General features: G+C 35.5%; 1 protein-coding gene across 1 annotated transcript in view; it reads left to right on the top strand.

Annotated features, from left to right (window-relative positions):
• The window catches only part of LOC136024813 (6-phosphogluconolactonase-like), a 40,481-nt gene that overhangs the window by 20,508 nt on the left and 4,706 nt on the right, over window positions 1-15,267 (top strand). Inside the window, exons 4-5 of the mRNA XM_065700291.1 lie at window positions 939-1,061; window positions 8,723-8,880. Coding sequence (XP_065556363.1) covers window positions 939-1,061; window positions 8,723-8,880 — 281 coding nt within the window. The remainder of the gene's footprint in view (window positions 1-938; window positions 1,062-8,722; window positions 8,881-15,267) is intronic.

Here is a 15,267-nt window from a genome sequence, read left to right as displayed (position 1 = left end):
AGCTTGCAGAACTTTGATAAGAGATCCGAACAAACGACAGAAAACTAAAAGCCGGCATCTAATATCCCAGAAATTGTGTAAAAACCTTTCAACTTCTCCTGTTTTGAGATAGAGATGTTTAGTTTTAATAAAACTGTGAATCTTTTTTTTTTTCAGTAAACCGGAGGAAAATTGTCATTTTAAGTTCAGGAAAGGACATTCTTTCCTGACCGGCATTCATTACATTCTAGTACACTTGCTTGGAGAACATTAATGAAATATCATTTTAGCACTTTGACAGCTTTGAGGGTTCCCTATGGGGCTACCCAATTTGATCGACAACCTTGCATACACAGGGAATGCATTATTTCTGGTATAGGTACATTGAATAGACAGCGCTTTGCTTAGCGATTAGTAAAGGAATATATATTTTCTTCAATCTCTCGTTAGCTTTAGAACTATTGACACATTGAATATCCACTTTAATTTTCTACCTAAATTCTAAGGAAGTACTATTTGAATAATTTGGCAGCTCTGAGAACTGCCTGTGGTGTCATCAAAATTCGCTAATATGCCCTTTTTCTTTGAGACGGTCAGCTGATGCTGAGGCTCTCAAAACGATTAATAAGGTGTCGAATGGCTTAAAATCCTGAGTTTTTTCTTTGCCTTTAGAACTCATTGCTGTTATATAAGTACCATCCATGGGCAGTGGTATCAATTGAAGTGGGGCTTCATTATGTTTTCATAAAAAAAAATGGAAAATTACCCCTCCCCTTTATTTCTATGGATTGACGCCAATGTCCATGGGGGGATGGAATCATTCTTCCTAGTTATTAGGATCCATTGCATTACAGAGTATTTTTGGTCTACAGTTCTCTTGGTTATTTTGCTGTAAATTGAGGCAATACAGTGTCTTGTGTCTTCTTGCTTATATCACAATTGATATTGTTTAATTTCAGCCAGTAATGCTGCTATTGATTACGAGGAGAAACTACGAAAAAATTTCAATGATCGGATTCCTGTATTTGATGTTCTACTTTTAGGGATGGGTCCGGATGGACACACGTGTTCGCTGTTTCCAGGTACATCTATCTTGTTTATAAGTGAAAGTTCCTAAGCCGAACTGGCCAGACATGACAATAAACAATCAAGAGAGATAAAACTCTACAAAAAGAAAACTTAAAACGAGACGATGGCCAGTAAAATCAAAAGACTAAAACAACGCGGATATTTCGCCTGTATAAAACAAGGCGTCTTCAGCACAAGATAGAAAATTAAAAGAAAACTCATCTAAAAACAAATAAAAACCACCACCAAATATAATAAATACAATTGTCGCTGTTTATCCACGTTGGGAAAAGCAGCTATGCGAGTTACTTCAATGAGAATCAAAGAGCAACTGAGGAAAAATTTATGAAAATTGAAACTTAGTTAATTATTCTGTTACATTGAAGCAACTCTTTTTGGTCTAGTGGGTAATCTTGTCCCCTGGCGATTGTGTAAAATTTTAATTCCCCCGTCGACTATTGGTTCATTTTTTAAAAGAATATCATAAATTGGGTCAATATTTAAATTCCCTGTGTCTCTATTTATTAAAATATTAGCAAATATATGTTTTTTAATTTCTATAGCCTCCCTCGCCCACTGAGAAAAACCTCTATCATTAGAAATAACTGTAGCCTCATCAAATTGTATAAAATGTTCAGGATAAAAGAATGTGTGTTCAGCTAGAGCCGAAACAAAAGTTTCGGGAGGCTTTCTTAGTTGTAGGGTTTTTTATATTGAGTTGCGATGCTCAATCAATCTTTCAGCAAATTGTTGGTGAGTTCTACCAATATAAAACTTTCCACAGGAACAAGGAATTTTATATACCCCACTAACTAAATCTCCCCGGGTTAAATCCTTCCCAGAATTAAGAAAACTACCTAATGGTCTCACTGATTGGAAACAAGTATCAATATTATGTTTACCCAAAATTCTTTTAAGCATCTCCCCCAAAGTAGGTACATAAGGTAAAGAAATGAAACGTTTCGGTAAGTTTAATTCTGTGCACTGTGAAACCCCAATAACCCTACTGTTGTGTTTAATGCGTCTATTTTTTATTAATTTATCAATGAATTTAATCGGGTAGCTATTACAAAATAAAGCATCCCTCAAATATAACAACTCAGAATCTTAAAACTCCCGGGAACAAATTCTGAAAGCTCTATCCACCAGTGCAATCACAACCCCTCGTTTTACTGAGATAGGGTGGCAAGAGTGAAAGTTCAAATACCTATCACTGTGGGTAGGCTTTCTATAGACTGAAAAAAGTAAATGGAACTCAGTTTTGATCAATAAGATATCCAGAAAAGGTAGTTTATCACTTTCTTCAAGCTCCACTGTAAATTTTACATTTTTGTCAAAACTATTTAAATGTATATGGAAAAGGTCTAAAGACTCTAAACCGTGTTTCCAAATGCAGACCACATCATCCATGAATCTGTCCCAGAAACAAGGAGAGAGCCTAAAACTGTGTATGGCGGAGGTTTCAATAGATTCCATGAAGAGATTTGCCAACAAAGGGGAGAGAGATGCCCCCATAGCCAAACCAAACACCTGTTTATAAAATTCACCTCTAAAACCAAAATAAAGAGAATGTTCATTTGCAAGAATAACCAATTTCATAATGACTTCAATCTCCAAACTCGCTTTTGTAATTTCATCCTTAATATATCCTCGCACTTTTTCACATTACAATTTGAACACATGGACACTACATCAAAACTACAGAGAATTGAATTCTCCTCTAGTGTGAAATTTTTTTAACTTATTAGTAAGATCAGTGGAATTTTGTATATATGATTTTTGCGTTCCTAAGAGTGGACGCAATGCCACCGACAACCACTTTCCTAATTTTGCCACTGGTGATGAAAAAGTTGATACAATGGGACGGAGGGGGACTCCCGTCTTATGAATTTTGGGTAGACCATAGATCTTTGGTGCGGAACAACCTCTTGGATAAAATTTATTATAAAATTGTGGGGTAATGTGTAAATTATTTTTCAGGGACTCCAATTCCTTTCTAATCGATTTTACATATTTATCTGTAGGATCGAAATCCAATTTTTTGTAAAAAGTGGTATCCGAAATGATTGTATTCATTTTAAGATCATTATCATCGGTGTCCATAATTACAATAGTATTGCCTTTATCTGCCCTAGTGATAGTAAGGGTCTTATCGTTTTTCAAATCAGAAAGTATTTTAATGTCATTTTTTGTTATATCATTATCAATTTTTTTCATGTTAAAAGTCTTAAGTTTCCTTACGATTTCAGCTCTAAGTTCTTGAGGAGCTTCGACTTTATCAATAGAAACCATAATTCATGACTCTACCTTAGAAATTATTTTTGAATAAGAAATTGGGGTTGGAAAACAGAATCTAAAACCCTTCGACAAAACTGCCTCTTGTTGGCCAAATATAAAAGTTTTATATTGTTAGAACTCTCCAACAATTTACTGAAAGATTTATTGAGCATCGCCACTCAATAGAAAAAACCCTACAACTAAGAAAGCCTCCCGAAACTTTTGTTTCGGCTCTAGCTGAACACACATTCTTTTATCCTGAACATTTTATACAATTTGATGAGGCGACAGCTATTTCTAATGATAGAGGTTTTTCTCAGTGGGCGAGGGAGGCTATAGAAATTAAAAAACATATATTTGCTAATATTTCAATAAATAGAGACACAGGGAATTTAAATATTGACCCAATTTATGATATTCTTTAAAAAAATGAACCAATAGTCGATGGGGGAATTAAAATTTTACACAATCGCCAGGGGAAAAGATTACCCACTAGACCAAAAAGAGTTGCTTCAATGTTAGCTTACAAGAGGATTATTTCGCAACAGAATAATTAACTAAGTTTGAATTTTCATAAATTTTTCCTCAGTTGCTCTTTGATTCTCATTGAAGTAACTCGCATAGCTGCTTTTCCCTACGTGGATAAGTAGCGACAATTGTATTTATTATATTTGGTGGTGGTTTTTATTTGTTTTTAGATGAGTTTTCTTTTAATTTTCTGTCTTGTGCTGAAGACGCCTTGTTTTATACAGGCGAAATATCCGCGTTGTTTTAGTCTTTTGATTTTACTGGCCATCGTCTCGTTTGAAGTTTTCTTTTTGTAGAGTTTTATCTCTCTTGATTGTTTCTTGTTTATAAGGACAAGTGTGTTTCTTCCTGTCTTTGTCTCTTTCTTTCCATCATCTAGGGAATCAGCATTTATTTGAAACAGTCACTTTAGTTCAATTCAGGGCTGTGGAGTTGATTATAAGTTATATCTGACTCTGACTCCAATCATTCTAAATATGCCGACTCCGACTCCGTTAAACTAAAACTGACTCCACTACCCTGTTTGAGGCTTTATTTAACTAGATTTTATAATTTATAACTGACTCCGCCTTCAATCCTTTTCAGTATACTGACTTCGACTCCATTAAACTTAGACTCTGACTCCACAGCCCTGTTTGAACTTTCATTTAACTAGATTTTATAAGTTATAACTGACTCTGACTCCAATTACGTTCAGTACAACGATTTCAACTCAATTCAAACTAAGACTCTGGTTCCACAGCCCTGTTTGGAGTTTCATTTAACTAGATTAAAACTCACAACTGACTCTGACTCCAATCAATTTCAATGTACCGACTCCGACTCATTCAACTAAGACTCTGACTCTACAGCCCTGTTTGAAGTTTTATTTAATTAGATTTTTAATTTATAACTTACACCGACTCCAATCAATTTCAATATACCGACTTCGACTCCACTCAACTAAGACTCTGACTCCACAGCCCTGTTTGAAGTTTCATTTAACTAGATTTTACAAGTTATTACTTACTCCGACTTCAATCATTTTTAATATACCGACTCCGTTCAACTAAGACTCTGACTCCACAACCCAGTTTGAAGTTTCATTTAACTAGATTTTATAAGTTATAACTGACTCCGACTCCAATCATTTTCAATATATTGACTTCGACTCCATTCAAGTAATGTTATGTACTATAATCTAATTTTATAAAGCGTTTACGAACAAACTCGTCTTTTACTTGCGACAGTATCAAATAATTCTGCAAATTCAGTTTCTGACATGTCTGCAGGGAGTCTGTGTGCTTGTTTTTGCTGGCCTATTCCTAAAACGCTGATAACGTGGTTGATAACACCAGCTGGATCCTAGATAAGTTCATTTTCAGAAGCCGCATATAAATACCCTAGTATTACTTTCTTAACCTGGATATCTTGATCAGCATTATTTACTAGTAATAAATCAAAAAAGCCGCTTTCATCAATTTCTACGTGCTGATCATCAATTTCTAAAAGCTTCCTATGGTCTACTGGACTAAAATAACTGAGACAAAATTTTGCACCTTCCAGCAAATGAGTCCTAACCCTAACTCTTTTGATACTCTGCGCGGGCACCATCTCCGTCTTTACAAGACGTACTACAAAACCTTCAGACGAATCAGAACTAATATCTAAGCCCTTACCTGCATCCATTTCTACACCAGGGGAGGAGCGACAATAAAACTTAAAACGAACAGAAATTATTCCGTATGTGAAAGGGGTTGTCCCCTCCTCTACGCCTTTTTACGCTAAAGTTTTTTATTGTCTCGAAAAGTAGAACTGTGACAAAGAGTCAAACTTCAGCTTAAAGAGCGAGGCGTTGAGGTGGGGACAACCCCTTTCATATACGGAATAATTTCTGTTCGTTTTAACTTTTAATGTCGCTCCTTACTTGCAGTAAAAAAAAATCTCTTTTTTTTATTTAATGCTAAAATGCGCTGAGTGTTGAATCGATATACTAATCGATTTAATCGATCTAATCGATTTAAGTTGAAGCTGCAGCATTTCAGTGACACTCAGTGAAATGAGCTCTATTCTGGGTTGTTTTTTTTAAAGCAAGCTAAAAGTCTACTCTGATTTGATACAAAACCCAGCTAAGCACGAAACAAAAACAAGCTGAGCCCTGATTGAGTGAAATTTGAGCCAGTACTATCTCGGTCTAAAACACGATGTGCAAATAAGCTCTGAATCTGTGTAAAATAAATCGTAGATTGATCATTATATAACTGCTTCAACCGTAGATAATGCACTTTGTTTTACTTACATTTGGAACTGGCCCGTTCGCACTGAAGGAATGTAAAGTTTTGGTTTTGGCCAATAGTTTACATTGGAGACCGACTTCCATATTCAGAATATTATGATCATATGAAGCATCAAGGACATATAAAAATACTCTAGCCCTAAATGCTTCTTACCACTGCTGCTATTACAAACAATTCACTGCGTTACCAACCTGCCTTAGTAAAACACAACTGTGCGCGACCTCCTTGCAAGTCATTCAAAGCTTCATTCTTTACCTCACTCAATGAAGAGCCAACTTCCATTTAATCCTTCCTTGTGATGTCTTCTTGTTCTATTCGGGAACAACCGGCTTTGTGTTTTCCCCTAGACGGATGGACAAAATGTACAATATTTGACAGTCTTTTCATCCTTCGTTGGTAAAACGTATTCTGCCTGCATGAATGTCTCTTTTATAATAGACCTAGAAAACTTGAACTAAAACTTTTTTGCATCCTGACCAATGGTCTGTGTTGCACAGGTACCGATCTCCTGATTCGACGCCTTCGGCCAGGAGAACAGTGCGAGGTTGGGGGGCAAATCATCTGACGCTTCCCATGTTTTTCCCCCAGTTTTCTCTAGGTACCCATTTGGAGCTGGGTCGCTTACAGGCTCTGTAAGCTCTGGCTGAGCTTACAGAGTCACACCATTAACCCCTGTTCCAAACCAATAACCAGTGACACCAGAGCTCGAACCTGACCCGATTTTTTTTTTTTTTTTTTTTTTTTTTTTTTTTTCGTTGTTTCAAAATTAGGAAATTTTTAGAGCAGCATCAAATTTTTGGTCAGGATTGCCAGGTTGACCTGCGAAAATAAAGAATCAAAAATAATTTATAAATTTGATATCGCTTTTTCCATTAAAGTTGAAACAATCTGTCGGTATTATTTTCGACTCCTTCACTACTACTTTTACTTTAAATAGAATTGTTACTCCTTCAGTGGGGGGAAACAAAGTTGAATAATTAGGATATCTACTAAAAAATTTGTTAGTGTGAAGTCCTTTTGAAGTCTATGATTGATTTTACCTCTGTTGGAGGTTGGAAGAAGTTTGTAAAGTTGTGTCAGCATCTCATCTTCTAGAAATGAGAGCGTCAAATTTAAGCTATACATGGCTGGGGGTAAGAGCTAGGCTCATAGGTCTGCCTTTTTGAGGAGTGTTCAATACAAACTTCTGTTTTGTTATGGGAGAAGGAGTTCCGTTATCTCTTGTTATCAGCCTGATCACTAGCTGTGAAACAAGATTTCCAGCAAACCTTGTCATCACCTACAGTTAGGTAGGGTAGGTGCTATACCGTGAATTAGTCAGAAAGGGCTACATTATACTCTTAATGTTTGCTTCCATTAGAAGGGTTTATCAACTGAATCCAGTGTAATCAAAAGATTGTTTTATTTTCATTTTTAGCGGGGGGGGGTGATCTGATGGTTCTTTGTTTTTCATTGGAGTCGGTACAATATGAGCGCTGTCTCATTAAGGTGCATTTCCATATGCACCAGTCAACCCTTTTACGAGTGGTGCATAACCGTAGGGAAAATGCGCATTACCGTAACAAAGTTAATAAAAGTAGAAGCTTTGCGACACATTGAATCTTAAAAAGTTTTTTTTTAGCTTATTTTCTAAATAAGCTTATTTAGCTTATTTTCTAAATAAGCTTATTTAGCTTATTTTCAGGTCGTCCTCTAGGCATGTTTTATATTAATGAAAAGTGTCTGTATAAAACACCTTTTATACAATGCATGATGTTATTGTAATATTATCATGTATCGTTTTTGCTCCATGGCCCGCCAAAATTTTGTCAGGACCCACCGGAAGGCCTGTACCCTACGCCGGGAATCGCGGCTATAGACCATCCAACCTTTTTTCTAGAAGCGTATCGAAACAGTAGAGGAGTTCGTCACTGCAATTACTTTTCTCCTCGAACTTTCAAAAAAGTTAATGATTTGTAGCTTAATTAAAAATAAAGCTATGTTGTATGATTAATGCATAACTACTTGCAAGACATAAATAAAATAAGTGGCACAAGTTGGAGACTTGCAAAATCCGATTGTTACAAATTTTATTGAGCCAAATCATTGACCGTGTTGCACTCTTAGTCCTCATTTCATCAATAAGCTTAGCAATAATGGTCGTCTAAATTTTTACCAAATTTCAAATGAAATCTCATATACCTGTTTCAACTTACTCTTCCTCTAGAATATTTTATTTTCTCACAGAGGGCATTTAAAAAACTTGTATCCTTCAGTTAGTTCTCATTTTTCTTTAATGGAAAAAGGGAATGTGGCTCAGTAGATGGTGACACTGGGGTACAATGACTCGCATGGGACAAAGACAGCTTTCCTACGACATTTGCAGTTAGGTTCTTCCAGTTCTTCGGTGGAGCAGGAGACAATGGAATGTCTCCTTGCAGTCCTCCCTCGATGACCTATGGACATTGGACCAGGATCAGATGACATGGGAGTCAACCGTTGCTCCCTTGTACGCCTCCAGGCGTTGGTGGAACTAAGTCAAAGTAAATAATTTCTACCCAGTAAATGCTGTTTATTTCAAATCAAACTTAATAGGTATAATTCTATCTCAATAGGTCATCCACTGCTCGAAGAACGCGAAAGAATTGTTGCTCCTATTGAAGACTCTCCTAAAGAGCCGCCGCGTAGAGTCACTTTTACGTTTCCTTTGCTTAATGCTGCCAAGCTGTGCGTCTTTGCTTTGGCTGGAGACTCAAAATCTGACATGGTTGCGGTAAGAAATTTTACTTCTTTGTTTACTTCTTACTTCTACTTTGTAATCTTCTACTTCTTTACTTGTTACTTTTGTAATTCTCACTTTGTTTACTTTTTTGTGAAATTTTGTTGAAATATTTGTTTGTTTTGCTCTGGCCATGGAAACAAAGCTTATTTAACCATTATAATGCGACAGCTAATTTTAAAATAGGGAGAACACAAGGCATTAAATCGACTTTTTAGATGTTTGGTTTTTTTTACAGGGACAGGTAGCAAGCCTGCCACCCAACCTTGCTGGTGTGGGAATCGGTCCTGGACCCCTTATTGTAAAGGAGAGCATCAATCCATTGTGGCACCATGAGTTACAGGAATTTTAGTATAAATTAACTATTATTTGTAACTAATTGTGTTAAAAATTATTAATAGTCATTTGTTAAATCACTAATTAATGAAAAAGATGACCCAAAATGAGTATGATTCAATCTTTATGATTTGGAACAGAATAACATCCAGGTCTACACTGTAAGAGTGACGTAGCTAGGGAGGGGGCAAAGGAGGACGGATCTCATCGGGTGCAGTCCCTGTGGGGGCTCCAAACTGAGCTTTGTATTATGGCACTGATGGTGGGGGGGGGCTGTAAACTGACGTTGTCAGCTAGTGTTGAAAACCCTAGCCACGCCTCTTCCCCGGAAAGTGTAGTTTCTCTTCTTTTAAGATATGTACCTTGAAAAAAAGGAGTGTATTGTTTTTTTTTACCGACAATTTATGTTTTATAATGTGTATAAATTGAATTTTCTTTTGGGTGGTTGGCCAAATGCTAAAATCGTTCCAAGTTTTCTTATTAAACTGTCTATGTTGCACAAGAGATCGGGTTTAAAGTATTATGATTGGACTATTACCATGGATTTTTTTTTTAGGCCTAGTGTATATAAGATGCATCATAAAAGGTATCTAAAAAAAACTTCTTAGAAAGCTAGGCTCTCCTGCATAGTTCTATGCCTTTTTTCAGAGATAGTGGTTCTGGAAATGGGAACTATAAAAAGCTTGAAATAATTTCTTTTTGCGCTGAAGTCTCTTCTTAGTTTTGGCACACTCCTGGTGCATAAATTTTGGCTCTCTCAACCTAAATTTTGAAGAAATTTATAAAATTTCAAATAAATAAAAATAAAATTTTAAATAAATTAGATAAAAATAAATTCTCAAAAGTTTTGATACATTCTTGATGTACAAAATTGTGCCTTTCTCAACATAAATTTTAAAGAAATTGATAAAATTTTAAATAAATTAGATAAAAATAAATTTCTAAAGATAAACTGTAAATATTTCTAGAAATAAAAAAAATATGAAGAATGTTCATGCTGTTCTTGGCTAAGAAAAAGGCAAAACTGACTTGCAGTTCTTATTTATAAAAATTTTATAAAATTGAGGCACCTTGTATGTATGAGAGTACATATTAGGGGGGGGGGAGCATGTAAACCTTGTGCAGTAGGTCACCGTTATTTGAGATCATGTTTTTCGTATTGGAAAAGAGCCTCTTAACTGCTCTGTTATGATAGCCATCCAACAGTTGGTGATATTGAACTGTAAATAAGAAGTGACTCATGCTGATGCTATCCCAAACTCTAACAAATAGATTTTGGTATCACAGCTATATAAAAAAAGAAAAGATTTTTTGCAACGATTTTAAATAGGCAAAATTTAAATTTAGCTACCAAACAAAAGTTATGAGTCTAAGAAAACTTTTCAGGTTTTTGAAAAGGGGGTAAATCTCCCCAGAAAAAAGAGTAATCTTGATGAAAAAACTCAGCATGTTGAAGAACTTTATTGCAGAGGTCTTAAGCCTTAATCTACAGGGATGACATCCTACCAAGGGTCCCAAACAGAAATTGAAAATTCGAGTGCTCTTTTTGAGTCGCGGAATACTAGCAACAATGCAAAGGGAGTTTTCAGTCATTTTATTCTTTAAGTAAACTTAATTAAAAAAAAACTTTAATCTCCCTTCAGTCCCGAAAATATTTTTGGACTTGACATACATTAGTTTTATTTATGATTCATTTTACTTTATTGACCTTGAAGCAGCATCTTGAAGCAGCACCTGTTGACCTTGAAGCAGCACCTGTTGCTTTTATTTTTGTGTCACTACAACAGCTCCAGCTGTTGTAGTGAATAAATATATTATATTCTATGGATGCTTCAAAGTGTTGGTTCATGTTGGTGAAATATATTTTCTGTCTAGTATAAGAGATTATAATCATATGCTTATCCATGGATAAGCAAATTTTTCATGGGGCAAGTGCTTTTGGGATGTTTGGTTGAACTAAGGTTTAAATGGGAATGTTTCTAAATTTTCTGTTTACGTACAATTTATTACTGTCCTCTTGTGGCAATACCCCTTAGAAAAGTTTGGTCAGGGTGAATTTTTATAGAGATGCCTTGAGACTTTTATTCTCAAGGCATTGTTGTATGACAATTAATCGTAAATAAAAAAAATAGAAGGGGAGTGGCAGCCTCCCTGACACTCAATGGCCTTGGATCAAATAGTTTGTCGTAACTGGCTATAAATAAAGAGTGACCTTTATCAATGGAAACGAAAACTCTAAAAAACGAAATTTTGTTTATAACATATACAAAAAAAAGCCCAATCATTTGTGCTAATTCCAAATATGCAAATATTTATTAGTTTTAAAGCTGCTCATCGAAAGCTTATTGCAATATCGATAAAATTTATCGAATTAAGTTATCAACTTGAACGTGCACGAGAAGTCTTAAATCTCTATCTACAAAAAGTTAAATTTCGGATTTTTCTGGACAAAGGTGATCACACATGCGCGCTATTTTTCCATGGGTATTATATCAATCCAATAGTATTAGATTATCATAAGAGGGATCACTCGAATGAACTTGAGGATCTAGGGCCCTTTTAAAAAAGAAAAGTGGTCATGCCATTCTAACACTAACACCAGGGAAGTGCTGCATTCTAACACTTTGGCCTGAAAAGGGCCAAAGAGCTATTGATCAAAATTCTCAGGACCATTAGGAACGTCCTTAGAGGGTGTAAAGTTGGAGGCTTTGAATAGATTGGGATGGAGGAGGAGGGTGCGTAGCTGTGTTGACCTCAGGCGGCTTGGTGCTACAGTGAGTTGTTAGTAGTGGTAATAGTAATTTGAGACAAAATACACCATTTGTCTCAAAAAAAGATGAAGTCCATAAAAAACGCAGCGTTAGTATAAGTTCTTCCAATAAACTAACGATAGAGAGTATCGTGTAGATATACTCCCTTTATTAGCGTGCTGGATAATATATTTTCTTATGGGAGGAACCTACAAAAGCTTCTTAAGTTTCATCTCTTCAAACTTTCTATTCATACCTCTTATTATTTGAATGAATGTTTAGGGATGCTGAGGCTGGATGAACGTGGCACAGAGAATACAGCGTGGGTGCTGTGGGTGCGTGGGTGGCTGGATGAACATAGCACAGGGAATACAGCGTGGGTGCTGAGTTGGCAACGTCTTTCTTCTCATTGCGAAGGCCTTGGTTTATTTAAAAATCATGATTTGTTTCGAAAAGCATATACACTAAATAATGTCTTTCTATTGAAGCATTGTTCAGTTAAACTTTAATTTAAAGAGTGGGATTTGGGGAGGGGCCTTAGCCATCCTTTTATTAAAGTTAACGCTATGTATAGTATTAAAAATGGAAAGAAAACAGACACAAGTTTCTTTAAATAAAAGTAAAAAGTGGCTTTAAACCGAAAACAAATCAAATGGCTCGAACACAAGGGCACTTGAAATGAGAGAAAAAACTGGATTTTCTTTCCTGGATGTTAAGGCGGTAATCATAACAATTGTAACTTTTTATTATTATTTTTTATTGTTTCTTTTAAAAATCACCTGGATAGTTTGCTTCTTTCTTCAAAATAGCCGTACCTTTAGTAAAGAATCTAGAATAAATATTAAAGTTTGACTTTATGAAGGGATGCTGTAATGCCTGTTACCAAAAACTTAAGTTTCTTAAAATGGATTTTAGTTAGTTTTCCTCGAATCGCCATCTTGATATTTGTATTCTTTCACTTCTGTCGCATAAATTTGCTAGATAATATAAGATTTATTCTTCATGAAATACACATACAATATTACATTTTAATATCCCCCCAAACGCTCTTTGGCCTGTAAAGAAGGGGGAAAATAATTGAGTCACTTACTCAGAGAAGAAGAAAAGGAGAACAAAAGAAAATATAAATAAAATAAAAACTATAGAAAACAAAACTAAAGAGACTAATAGATTGAATAGACTAAATTAATTAAGTAGACCAGTAGATTAAATAAACTCCAATGAAATAAAAATAGATAAATAACCTCTAACAAGCCAAAGAAGCAATTTTTGGCAATTTTTTTGAACAATGCGAATGAGTGGCACCTTCGAGCTGACTCGGGCAACTTATTCCATACAATATGACTCGTAATTAAAGGATTAAAATCTGACCTTACACAAGGAGTAAAAGGAACTTGAATATGATTTTTGGTATTGCCAAGATTATAATTATTCTGATCAGGTGAAAGATGGCGGAACGCTTAGGGGATGGGGGAGGTCGCCATGAAGCTGAGAAAAAGTAAAACATGCACACGATAGACAGTAGGAAACGTAAGAAATGTGTAACAAATATGTTCCCCTTCTTCCGAAAGGAATTCCTGTTTATGTGTGAATAGCCTGGCTAGCTAGAATATATCTTGGAGAGATTTTTTAAAGTTTAAGAAAACCGTATGTAATTGATTGGGTTTGTTAATTTTATTCTGAGGTCACCATGAAAACATGCACACGAAAGAATATACAGTGACTCGAAATCAAGTAATGGTATAACTCATGAATGATTAGTTTCCTTAATGAGGTTTCTAGCTTTATTGTAAACCTTAGAAAGTAGTTTTAAAAAATGAAGGAAAAGTTGACATCCATACTATTGGACAAAAAGAAAAGTGATATTGGATAAGCAGTGAAAAAGGATTTTCAGAACTGATCCAGGGAAAATATGTTTAAGTTTCCTTAAAATACCGAGACTCCTGCATATCTTTATTTTGATCAAATCAATGTGACGTTTGAAAGACAAGTTTTCATCAACAAGGATGCCCAAAAAACGAACATATCGATCTTTAGATCTATGAAATATCCCATTTGGCTGGGGGATAAATCTGAGTAACATGCGAAAATATAAAAAAGCTGGATTCAGAAAAATATAGGGTAAGATATTAGCATCAAACCATAAAATTACTCCCTCAAACAAATTTTCCAAATTTAATCAAAGTTCAGATTTGCAATTTCCCAAAGTACCAAGTGGGTTGTCATCAGCAAAACAAAAAAGAACATCAGAAGAGGGCGAACTATAGTTGGCAGTATGGGTAAGGGAAGGCTTAGTATGACAGAGTCTACAGCAATTAATAAGTTTTGATCCCTGAGGGACGCCGAAATTCACTTGTGAGTGTGAACGGAAAAGTGGATCCACAAAAATTAACCTATCATTCAAATAAGATTGAAACCAAGAAACTTTTGAGAAGTCCAGATGTCATCCTTGGGTTTAGAGAAACAATCCTTTTAGACCCGCAATTAGAAGTTGGTACTTTACAAATGCTAAGAATAGCCTCTTTTATGGTTCCATAAAAGGACTCAAGAATGTCAAGGGTTAAGGATTCGAATGCCTTACGAATATCCAGGAATATAGCAGCCGGACTTAATCCCGAATATAATGCAGAATGAATAAAATTCAAAAGGGTCATACAGGGTTGTTCAGTGGAGTGCTTCATCAGAAACCAAACTGAAAATTTTAAGATTTCAGAAAAGTAAGGAGACGAGAAAGCATAGCCTTTTCGAAGATTTTACTAATTACTGATAAAATTGAAATTGGTCGATAATTTGCTGGATCATTCCTTGGTCCACCTTTATACAGAACAATAATCCGAGCACGCTTGAGAGCATCTGGAAAAACACCATATTTAAATGAAATTTCAACAAGTTTTGTTAGAGGCACAACTATTGAAGGAAGAATAGATTTAACTACCTTAGTAGGAGTAGAATCTGGCCCAGATGAAGAAAGTTTTTCAAGCCATTAACAACTTTAGGAATTTCACTTACTATTACTGGCTCTAGAAACATAGACTTAACACAGGACGGCCCGAGGTAAGATCTAAAGTCCGGCTAAGACCGAAATAAAGTAGCTGTGAAAGCAATGTTCTTATTAATACTAGCGAAGAATGAAGTGAATGCTTCTTGGACATTAAGCTCACCCTCTACAGCTTCACCACCAATGACCAGACTCATAGGTAAAGAGCTAGATTGAGAACCGGGTTTAAGCACAGAATTTATAACATTCCAGGTTTTACGAATATCATTGCCACACGCAGCAAAATTATTTAGATAA

Source organism: Artemia franciscana, chromosome 1, assembly GCF_032884065.1.
Source record: "Artemia franciscana chromosome 1, ASM3288406v1, whole genome shotgun sequence".
Taxonomy (NCBI): domain Eukaryota; kingdom Metazoa; phylum Arthropoda; class Branchiopoda; order Anostraca; family Artemiidae; genus Artemia; species Artemia franciscana.
The sequence above is the reverse complement of the archived record's forward strand: the minus strand, read 5'-3'. Positions and strand labels throughout refer to the sequence as shown.